This window comes from Choloepus didactylus, chromosome 4, assembly GCF_015220235.1.
Source record: "Choloepus didactylus isolate mChoDid1 chromosome 4, mChoDid1.pri, whole genome shotgun sequence".
NCBI classification, from domain to species: Eukaryota; Metazoa; Chordata; class Mammalia; order Pilosa; family Megalonychidae; genus Choloepus; species Choloepus didactylus.
In genome coordinates, this window is record NC_051310.1 from 3,760,444 (window position 1) to 3,773,007 (window position 12,564).

The 12,564-nt window shown below is 37.3% G+C and overlaps 1 protein-coding gene across 6 annotated transcripts in view; it reads right to left on the bottom strand.

Moving 5' to 3' along the window:
- The window catches only part of MARK3 (microtubule affinity regulating kinase 3), a 136,598-nt gene that overhangs the window by 79,442 nt on the left and 44,592 nt on the right, over nt 1-12,564 (bottom strand). For all 6 annotated transcript variants that reach the window (XM_037831770.1, XM_037831773.1, XM_037831768.1 and 3 more), the window contains one exon: nt 8,115-8,168. In XM_037831770.1, the coding sequence (XP_037687698.1) occupies nt 8,115-8,168 (54 nt within the window). The remainder of the gene's footprint in view (nt 1-8,114; nt 8,169-12,564) is intronic.

Genomic DNA, 12,564 nt, shown 5'->3' on the forward strand with positions numbered 1-12,564 from the left:
TAAGCAATCCAAATGTCCCTGAACTGGAGAAAGGAAAAATAAACTGTGGCATATTCATACAATGGAGTATGATAAAATCATGTTACATAGTAGAGTAAATTATTTACAGCTAAAAATATCAACATGGAACCCAATGTGGGGAAAAGAAAGCAAATAGCAAAATACATACAGCATGATTCCATTTACATATTTTAAAACTTTATACCATATTGATGAGGGATCCATATGTAGAAAGAAAATAACACAAAATCCTTGTTAGTGGTTATCTGGTGTGTGGGGAATGAAGAGGAAACAGTGAGTGATTGATTTAAAGGTATTGTTGATGATCTATTTCTTGAACTGAATGATACCTGGGTGCCCATTAATATACAAAGTTATACTATAAACACAATATTCTTTTGCATGTAGTCAGTATCTGTTCTGGCTTGCTAATGCTGCTGTTATGCAAAATACCAGAGACGAATTGACTTTCATAAAGGGGGTTTATTTGGTTACAAAGTTACAGTCTGAAGGCCACGAAGGGTCCAAGGTAAGGCATCAACAACTGTGTACCATCACTGGAGGATGGCCATTGGCGTCCGGAAAGTCTCTGTTAGCTGGGAAGGCATGTGGCTGGTGTCTGCTCCGGAGTTCTGGTTTCAAAATGACTTTCTCCCACAACGTTCCTCTCTAGGCATCTGCTTGCTCCTGGGTTGCCTTCTCCAAAATGTCTCTGTAAGCTGCACCTCCTCCAAAATGTCCTCTCAGTCGCTACGAGCTCCTTCTGTCTGTGAACTCCTTTATTCAACTCCAGCGATCCAATTAACACCCACCTTGAATGGGTGGGGTAACATCTCAATGGAAATTATCTAATCAAATGTTTCACTCACAGTTGACTGAGTGACATCTCCATGGAAACACCCAAAGAATTCCAATCTAATCAATACTAATACATCTGCCCCCACAAGATTGCATCAAAGAATATGGCGTTTTCTGGGGGACATAATATAGCCAAACCAACACAGTATCTAATTAATAAAAGCTAAAGCAGAATTTTTAAAAACTGATTAGATTTAACTGATTAATAAAAGTAAGCAGTTTTTAAAATTTTAAAATAATAGCAGCAATATGGATTTTTATGATCCAATATTTCAAAAATAACTAAGATATTTTCCCACCCCCAAAAACCTAATTTTTTGGTGGTCAAGATACCTGAGATTAGGGCAATATCAGGATAAATAAATTTAGTGTTACAATATGTTTGGTACTTACAAAATAAATTCAACAGCTTTTTACAGGGTATCCAGCACATGCAAGTGAATTTTGATATGCTACTCTGCTATCTTTCCCATATGGAAAATGCTGTGACTGATTCCTTCCAAGAGGACACGTGTGAAGAAAGCTATCTGACTTCATGGATTTAGGTTCTAATACAGATTCAATCCCACAGCCACTGGATGACTGAACAAGCTACAAAGTCTCAGAGAGCTTTCTACTCATCTGTAAGATATGGATAAAAATAGCTATTTTACAGGGCTGTTGTGAAAATTACTGGCAACGATGTAGGTGAAGAAGTATGCATAGTTATTCAGAATTTGGTCTCTGAAGCCACACCACCTGGCTCTAGCCGGCTCTATCGCTCACTAACTGAATGATTCTAGGCAAGTGACTCGATGTCCCTTGCCCCTCTGACACCTCAGTGAGACAACATTCCCAGCACCTCACAGAGGTGCTGTGACAGTGAAGTAAGACCTGATGAGTACAATGCCTGGGGCAGCCCCTGGCCCACAACCAGCGCTCACTGTGATGCTGGCTGCCACTGTCATTATCATGATTCTCTCCCAAAGGATGACTGTGTGCTGGATTCTCGGTTTTCTGCAAGTGGGTCCAGGCTGTGCTTGAAGTTGAGCTCATTTAAAATATTTGGCTCTTTGGTGACCTTTTAAAATAGCATAATGAATCGCTAGTATTAAAAATAACTCCAATATTCTCAATTCACAATGTTCTCTAGATTATTTCCTGCCAAAATGCAATTAAGTCTGACGATACATCAAAAAGTTTCCTATAAATAAGCAGTGACACTGAACCTATATTTTCTTCTCTTTCTACCTCTTTTGAAATCCAAAAATAAAGAAATATACACACATTTTTATTCTCAATACTCTAAATACATATAATCAAGAAGGGACTATCTGAGATTTCATTTGCTATCCCGTTTGTTATTACTTTACTGGATCTTTAAAATGCAGGCACTGGACTGTTAACTATTTTTGTTAATGGTCTGACTTGTTAGCCTGCTAAAAGTCAATATAAGACAGGAAGAAGAAAGGGGAGGGTAATAAGAAAAGAAAAGAGAGAAAAAGATGAAAGAGTTGCTAGATGAAAAACATTCCTCAAATGACTGCTTCACTGGAAGGGGAAAGAAAAGAGACCATGAACTGGGTATGGAAGCATTTCCAGGAAGAGTTTCAGAGAGTGAGACACAGAAAGGAAGGAACAGTCAGCAGTGGCCGTGGACACAGTCTGTAAGACTTACAGCAATTGGGGAAGGGGACCTTATTTAAAAATAGGTTACCTTTTGGAAAAGGAAAGAAATTAAGGACTTGAAGGGGAACCGAAAGTGGTCCAGGAGCCATTCTCACTGGGGCTATGCACTCAGAATCACTATGTGTCTCACCAGAGATCCAATAAACCAGAATCTCTAGGAAGAAACTATTTTGAAGGAAGCATGTGCATTTTTTAAAAAAATAACTCACAGATGATTGTGATACACAGCCAGAGGTGAAAACTATTGGTTAGAAAAGCTGAAGCAACAGGGCCCTAAATAACTGGGTGGTGATAGCAGTAAAAGTAATTACATTGTAATCCACATGAAAGCATGAACTGGTTTTCTCTGCCTTCAAATTATACAGTTCCTTGATTCATCCCAGAACCAAAATTCCCCGGGATGCCTAAAAAGGCCACTACTGCTTTAAGCATTAACAGTGGTTCCAAAACAAACACTGACTTTAAAAAAGAAAACAGACTGAGGTGGCTATAAGTAGAATTTCCCCACAGAAGACCCTGATAAAATAAATGTATAGTCAGTACTTCAATAATCTGGGAACCTACTGTGTATTTTGCAAATACTTGAATGTTCATTCTTTTTTATTTATTCAGTAAATATGATTAATTTTACAAACACAGAGCTTTCCATTCTTCTCTTACAAAAAGTTTGGATTCAAGAATGGTGGTTGACAACCATATAGCTTACATGGTGTGACTGTAACTGTGAAAACCTTATGGCCCATACTCTCTTTATCCAATGTTTGGAGAGATGAGTAGAAAAATGAGGACAAAAAATAAATAATGGGGGGATGGGATTTTTTGGGTGTTCTTTTTTACCTGTATTTTTCTTTTTTTTTTGGAGTAAGGAAAATGTTCAAAAATTAATTGTGATGAATGCACAACTACATGATTGTACTGTGAAAAATTAATTGTGCACATTGTGGATAACTGTATAGTATGTGAATATATCTCAATAAAACTGAATTTAAAAAAGATTAAAAACAAACAAACAAAAAGAATGGTGGTTGAATCTTACTCAAGAAATGCTTACTACTGGGCCAGCTGTATCAACGAGGAAGGATTGATTTCTCTATTGCTAGGCCTTGTCCCTGTCTTGGTGAATATTTTAATTTTAGCTGGATGAAGATATTCTGACCCAATTTAGACAGAACCAAACTAGAAGGGGTAACAAATACAAAAAAATCATTATTTAAAAATACCTCAAAAGACCAGATTTATGGCAGAAAACCAATTAAATGACGTTTAACTGGAATCAAACAAATTCAGATGAGAAAAAAAAAACAATTTAACTATGAAATGAACTAGGCCTTTCCTGAGGGCAATTCCTGCTGGCAACCAAAGAGTATTTACTGAGAGAAGGGAAGATCAAAAAGACCTAAAGTAGCAAGCTCCAAGGGCTGGCTACATTCAGCGGGGTAGATTTAGCCTTTGTAGTTCCATATGGTAGAAAAGCGAACAGTGGTGTAAGTTTCTAGAAGACAGATGTCAATGCATAGTAAGAAAAAACAATCTAATAACTAAAGCTGTCCAACAAGGGGACAAGATGCTGTGGGAAGGAGTGTGCCTCCACTCCCAGATGTGTTTAAGGCTGGCTAACCAGCTACCTTAAACACATTAAAAACAAAACAAAACAAAATAAAAAACCCTCAATTATTTCATTGCATATTACAAATTTCTGTTTTTAATTAAGCAGTTACAGCTTAAAAAAATATTACTACTTAAATTGATACACGGTAATAATTAAGTTTCTGCCACTAATAAGACTGAATATTTCAAAGATAACAAAATCTTAGTCAAAAGAACCCAGGGGAAAGTTAGGGCAACACTGAAAAGTTTACTCTGCACAGATGGCCCTGGTATTCAAGATCCCTCCAAGGCAGCCCAATGCACCCCCAGCTCAGCTTCCTGCAGCCAGGGCCCTGAACTGCCCCCACAGCCTGCTGGTGCTGCTCCTTCAGGCTGGGTGTGCAATCCTACCACAACCATTCACTGAGTACCACACTGCAAGCACTGCGATGGGTCCTGCAAGGGTCTTTCTACTCTTTTTCACATGGGGAAAGCTATTTCCATCCTCGGAGGCCTAGGTAAAACTTGACTGCTACCATACTGATTTGCTTATCTGACTCATTAAAGCACATCAGAGAGCCTGGTTCACAGGATGACAAAAAACAAGGCTTGTGCGGTCAGCGCACACAGCGGCAGGCTGGGCACAGCACTGGCTTCTCTTAAGGACTTGAAACATTCCCCCAAACTTGAAACTATTCAACTTCCTTATAGCCACTATCAAGGAAAACCTCAGATTAGCTCCCATTCAAGTTTTATAAATCCTAAATTAGGGAAATTTTGCTAATGGAGTGGAAAAGAGCCCATATTTTGGACTCAGACCAAGATTCACATCCTTGCTCCGTCATTTACTAGGTGGAGAGCTTAGCTACATCAACTTCTCAGAATCTGTTTCCTCACTGAAACATGAAGATGATAAGCTACTTGTTAGACTAGCTAATGTGGGAAAGTCTGTTAACACCTGTAAGTCTGCAAAAGCAAGGAAGACACACATTCTAATATCGAATGACAGTGAATTCCTATGTAACTAATATAAAACAGTGATCCTAGCATGTTAGCACAAATTCTGTCATCAGAACTGGGACAACTGTGTTTTCATTTCGAGTTCATTAATGATCGACTCAATGCTAACTACACCTATCATAGGATGACTATTCACGTACCCATCACTTATTAGTCAGGGGACCTTGGGACGGTTACTTAATCTCCCTGATTAACAGAACCTATCTCATGAAGTCGTAAAGATTAAATAAATACAGGTAAAAACACGTCACAACTATGCCCAGCATATACTAAATGCTCAAATATAAGCGGTTATTATCAGAAATAGTCTACAGCAATTAAGTCCTATGGAAGAGACCTGCCCAGAGTCTACCATTCAATTCTTAAGCTTTATTTATTTCCTATGGGGGGAAAGGTTAAACAAAAAAGCACCTCCCACCCCTAATACACGAGCCAACAAAAAAACAACTATTGAGTAGGGCACATGATCATGGTAAACACTCTTGAGTGCCTGCTGTGTGTCAGGCACTATTCTAGGCTATTCTAAATGCCTTCAAATGATTCAACTTACTTAATTCTCACTACAACCCTATGAGGTGTTGTTATTCCCATTTTACAGGTAGAGAAAACTATAAAAGACATAGGGAGGTTAAACGATTTGTTCACTTAACGATTTTAATCACTTAGTGATTTTAATTGTGCACTACAACTAAGATGTAGCCAGTTATTAATAATTTAGAATGTAATCCTAGGATAATATTAAGCCAACAGCCTACAGTGCTTCCTATGATAGGAAAAGGGTGTATCAGTATTTCAGGACTTCTTGGGGTTTCAGAATGGGTTATATGATTCCTTTTTTCTTTTTCTTTTTTTTTTTGGTAGTTTTTATTTATTCTATCCATCTTTTTAACAACTGCTTATTGCTGCATTTTTCCCCCCAGTGAATCACTGTTTCACTGCCCCTGCAGACAGAACTTGCGGCTCCAGGATTTAAATCACTCTATCAATGAGAGCTGTTCCTGATGCAAAGTGTAATACAACTGTGACTAACAATGAGGAAGAAAAAGGTTTTGAGAACTACCATTCCAAAGGGGTGCAGCAAAACTCCACGCAGCTCTGCCCTGTCCTTGGAAAAGGGACTCAGTGAAAAAGGATTTGAGAAAGATGTACACAGAATGTTTCTCATCTACTTTAAGAAAAGAATATGAACTCGTATGTACAATTTTAAACAGTGCCCTATAAGCTGAAAATATTATTTTACTTACCAAGTTATTTAATTTGGACAGATCTGGTTTTAGTATTAGTCCTTTGTGGATTGGTAAGACTTGAACTATACAACAAACAAATCTTAAAATCAACTTAATGGATACAGATATGCACAATCACACTACTATATTAATCAGATAACCCACCATAAACTAAAACAATAATGTGACAAATTTTTCATAATAATAAAAAAGAATAGCAGCAATTTTTAAATTATGACAAAAATAATAAGGAAGGGAATGGGAGAGAAAAATGACAACTAACTCAAGACAACATTATGATAAAATTCTTCTGGAAAACGGCTCGAATTCCAATTATGTGCAGATACACATGAATAATGGAAGATTTGTAAAATCATAGAATACTGAATTAGAGTCCTCAACAAACTTGTTTATAAGTTAACTTTAGTTTATGAACACAAAATTTTAATAGCCCCTAACTTACTTATTTGTACCAAGTCCTTACTTAGACATACGAAGAAATAAAAGTATAAGGAAATGGGTACAACTTATTTTTCAAAACAAAGGACTAGAATTTTTGGACCCATTCTATAGCCATCTTGAGAACCCTTGGGGCCCTAGTGAAACTATACGCTGAGGCTCACAACGATCCACTTGTTTAAATACCATTTTTAGTGCAAAATAAGGTCAATCTCCCTCCCTACCCTCACAACCCATGATGGGACAGGGCCCCAACATTATCATGAATAAACAGAAAATAACCAACCGTATTTAGGAATGTATACAGGGCATTATACTTATAATATCTTAGAACTGTGCAGTGCTTTGCAGTTTACAAAGTTGTTTTATATGCATTATTCCTTAATACGCACATCCATCCTCGGTGGATGAAATTGGCTCCGTTTTACAGATGAGAAACCCAAGGTCCAAAAGTTAAGTGACTTGCTCAAGGTCAAGTTAGACATTCGGCTAAGTGGCACAGCCAGGACTTAAATTCAGGACCTCCTGCTCCTAATTTAAAGTGTCTGTACCCTCTCCAACTACTATAGGCCAAATTTAGAAACTAAATGAAGGGGGTAAAAAGGCTGTGTCAAACTATGAAGTACTAGAAGGATCTTATTATAAAGATTGTTAATCATTTGCTGCTGCACTGCTGAAGCACCCAGCCTAGGCCCTACCTCAAGCAGTTAAATCTACTGTGGTCCAGGCATCAGGGATTTTCAAATCTGCCCAGTGAGCCTAACACACACCAGGGTCGACCACAGCTGATGTATGTTACTCGGAACAAATTGCAAATGTGTTTAACTCATTCAGTTTTACATTTATATTTTCCTTTTATATTAATTAATCATCACTCCTTAACTGGACACAGTCACATTTAAACTCTTGTTTAATGAAGCCAAAGTGCTGACTTTAAAGATCTCGGTGTTATCTATCAGAAAGTTGTATAAATTTGCATAACCCCAATTACATAAATATATTTTTTCTTCTATATTAAGAAAACTATTCCAGTCAAAACTTAGAATATTAAATTTAAAAGTTCAGCCTTCAGCTATAGAGAACACTTAAAAGTCATTATCTTCAACTGAAGGGAAAAAACCCAACCACTTTTTATACACTACCATATTATTTAAGTTGCATTCCTTTGAGGAATATGAAGCTTTACAACTCTAAATATAAGTAAAAATAACAGCTAAGGTATTTAAAAGATAAATTAGATGGCAATTAGCACTGAAAATCATTTTTAAAATACTGTGTATACTGGACCAATCTTACCTTTTGCAGACTTGTGGGATTCAACTGAGTTTTGTCAATTATTTTTATTGCGACCTAGGAAAAAAGTAATTAATAAATATTTATGGATTTTAAGAACTTGGTAATTACAGACTAACTGGTAAAATTTTGTAAATGCCCAGACATGTGGCATTATTAAAGAGCAAGAAAACCAAAAAAACCTAAAACTCAGTTAGTTACAATAAACTATATTTTATAACTAAAAGTAGGGGCTTTATACAAATAAGGAGGTTGTTGTAAAATCTTATATTTAGGTTACTTACAGACAAGGGGAAAAAAAATCTCCCCCCAAACAATAAATAAATAAGAGATGGATGATACAATGAAAACACTTCTAAAAACATGGCACTGCAGCAAATTTCTCCTTCACTATTTACTGATGCTTTAATTTTAGCTGACTTTAGTGTTTGCAGACAGAACGATGCCTGCTATACATTGATCCAGCCCAGAATGCCACCGGGAGTGTCTATCACAGAATGGGAGCTTGATAACTGAGCAAATAATTTGGTATTGAATCCGAAAACTTTAAAAACATTCTATTTTTAAAAAAACTAGTGAAGCCCTCTAGGAGGTTAAAGAAGGAAAAGGGACTAGTTCCAGACCAATCTGTGAACTAACCAAGTGTGCACAAATGGGCACCTAGTACAGCCTTGGTCCAAAAAGGCATGACTGTGAACAGGCAGTAAACAAGACAAGGCACCAGGACACAGGAAGACAAAGCGACAGCTTCTATTTATATGCATTTCTTATCTTTAAAAACAAGAAAGAAAGCAGTTAGCCTCGTACTGGCATCCTCACCTGACTGGCTCCTCACTTGTCACCTAAGGTATACAAGGTATTTCTAGGAACTACTGGCGTAAAGAATGCGGGAAGGGATGGCAGTGACCATGATGGATGAAATGCAAAAAAAAAAATTAAGGGCAAGTCTTGTGAGGAAATGAGGAATACAGATTAACTCTACTTTGCACCTGAGGTCCAAAACCACAATGAACCCACCCACTAACACTGGTGGGGCAGTGTTTCCTACACTTCATCCTGCAGAACAAAAATCCAGCAAGATGTGCCACTGAAGAAATGGTCTGCAGCCAAAGTCTGGGGAAAACTCTCCAAGATTCTTTATGCCAAGTACTTTCAATTTATCTGGTCCTGTTTACATTCTTAAAAATTACTGAAGATCCCAAAGAAAACTTTTGGTTATGAGGTTATATATATTGATGGTTACCATATTAGAAAGAAAAACTGAGAAACTGTAAAAATATGTATTTAAAAATTCATCTCAAAATAATACTAAGCCCACTGTAAGTTACATATTTTTATGAAATTTTCATATGTGCTTCTGCATTCAATCTACTGTGATATCACATGCTATGCAGACACTGAGTCACTGGAAAATTCCACTCTACACTTGTGAGAGAGAGTGAAAAAAAGCAAATAATGTCTTAACAGAATCATAAAAATAGTTTTGACTTTGCACACTCCCTGAAAGGGATCTGTCCAGGGGTCCCAGTAGGATACCTTGAAAACTGCTATACTAAGGATATTAACACTTTCAAAAAAAAACAAAAAAAACAAAAAGAAAAATAAAACCTGCTTAACTTGGTCTAAAACCTACATCTCTCCAATAAAGTTAACTGACTATTTCCTATGAACCTATTAACCTCCAGAGGCGCTGCAGCAAGGGCAATGCTGTGGCAAGGCGTCCAGTAATAAGTGATCCTGGAGGGGAAGGAAGCAAATCAGAATTGGAGTCGGAGAGGAGGGTGAATGAGTGTCGGTGCTTGAAAAAGCAAAGCCAGGATTCTAATTCTCTATTTGGAAAATACATGTCTCAAAAGGAACTACAGTAAATAAAACTTGAGAAAATACTGGCTACTCTCGGGTGGGGAGAAGGCATCTTATTCATTTTTACAGCCCTAGCACTCTACATGATACACAACGAATCCTCAATTACTGTTTTTTTGCACTGAACTGAAGCTTGGAATGCAACAAACATTAGTTGAGGATTCCCTGTGGGCCATGGAGAGTGCTAGGGCTGCCAAAATGAAACACTAATAATCAGTAACCAAACACACGGTATTGGAGATGGGGCTAGGCCTCTGAAGAGATAGGGTTTCTGTTGTTTTAAGATAAACGCTGTGCTTTAAAAAAATTTATTTCAAAGTCAAATGAATTAATTTTCTTCAAACTTTACTTTCATAAGGAGCTTTATATAGTATACTTGGTTCTCCTAATTTCCACAGAAATCTCCTAGCTGCACTGTTCTTTCATGGTCATCATTCTGTTTTCTTCCTTCTTTTCATGGCCAAATCCCTCAAATACGCTGCCTTTCCAGTTTCTCTTCCCTCTGATTTTCTGAGACCTGGTTTTATTCTCGTGACTGAATTCCTGATCACTAGGTTCTTCTGGTTTCCTTCAATATCTTCCTTCCATTCTAATTCTCCTGTACTAAATAATCTATTTTGATTCTGTTCTTTAACATTTCACCTTCAAGTACTGCTATTGAAATAATATCTGAAGCATAACCAGGAGCTCAAAGTTTACTCCATTCAGTTTAACTGTAGAAAACAGTCATTCCATCAAAAGCCACAGTGTCCCCAGAGTGAAACATTATAATTTAAAGTGACATGTGTATGTGCAACAATGAAGCCTGAGGGGGGAAGCTCCTAATCTTCTCTTCCTCCCAGCTCCCTGCTGGGATGACTCAACTGCTAAAATAACCTTGGCTCAGAGTCCAAGCCTGGAGGAGCCTTCAGATATAGCTCAGACCTTGAGGTTAGCACAAGAGGTGGCACTTGTAAAGCATTAACTATTTGAGGTGCCTTGGAAAGGTGGAGACTGAAGAAAAGACCACTCACTCATTTCTATGGTTGTGGAGATGGCGGGGGGTGGGGGGACAACACACAGACACCACACAGCAAAAGCCTAAGGGTTCACTAGGAGACGAAAAGAGGAGTGCCCTTGCCATTTGCTTTGCTATGTATGGTTCTGGGAAATCCCATTTATTCACCCCCATGCCAGCAGCAAAGTGGAAAATTACAGAATAGGGATAAAGACAGCTCATACCTGAGAAGGGCTTCTCCAAACGTGCCTCAACAGTAAGGTCCCAACAAATTCATAATACACACTTGGAGAAAAATTCTTATCTTCCACTTCCTGTCAATTTACTACTGGCCTGAAGTTTCTAACATCTTGCACCTCACAGATGTTAAAGCATGCACAACCATTAAAAGAGAAGAAAAAAAGAGCCCAAGTTTTTTAAGGGGACCCAGTAGTCTTGAGAAGGGAGACAAGCCAAACAACTAAAAGAGTTGGTTACAAAATAAAACTTCAAATAAAATGTAACAACATATGATATGAAACAATGTCACAAGTATGAAATAGACTAAAAGAAGCCTGACACAAAATAATATACACTATATGATTCCATTAATATGGTGTTTAAAAATAAAACATGCCCTCTTAGGTTTTAATGTATTGGAATAGCTAGAAGTAGATTCCTGAAACTACCAAACTCCAACCCAGCAGTCTGGACTCCTGAAGACAATTATATAATAATGTAGATTACAAGGGGTGACAGTGTGATTGTGAAGACCTTGTGGCTCACACCCCCTTTATCTAGTGTATGGATGAGTAGAAAAATGGGGATAAAAACTAAAGGACAAATGGGGTGGGATGGGGGGATGATTTGGGTGTTCTTTTTTCACTTTTATTTTTTATTCTTGTTCTGGGTCTTTCTGATGTAAGGAAAATGTTCAGAGATAGATTGTGGTGATGAACGCATAACTATGTTATCATACTGTGGACAGTGGATTGTATACCATGGATGATTGTATGATGTGTGAATGTATTTCAATAAAATTGAATTTAATAAAAAAATAAAAAATAAAACATGCAAAAGCAATGTGCAGGGCTGGAAGTCAGGAGAGTGGCTACCCTGGGGAGGGGGGATGGTGAAGAGACCTAAGGGGGTACTTCTGGGGTGCTGATCATAGTGTATTTTGTACCCTGGGTTGTGGTTAATTCATCAAGCTCAAGCTCTACACTTACAATTTGAGCACTTTTTCTGCATGCATGTTATGTTTCAATAAAAAGAACTTAAAAAAAAAAAGGTAGTGACTTAAAAAAATTAATAAAAGTTGATATATAACACCTAAAATTGAAAAGTAAATAAGCAAGAATAAAAGCAATGTTATTAAAGATATGAAAAGTAAACAACTGAAAGAATTGGTTTAAAAAACTGAAAAGTGGTTGCCCTGGGAAGTTAGAAAATGGGTGGGCCCAGGGGACTGCTACTTTTTGTAACAAGCCTTGACTCTTTAAACTGTGTAATATATAACTTGAATAAAAATAACTAAACAGTTTTTTCCATAACTGCAATGAGGGCACTTGGTAAAAGACAGCAGACTGATTACATGCATTTATTTCCTTTCCC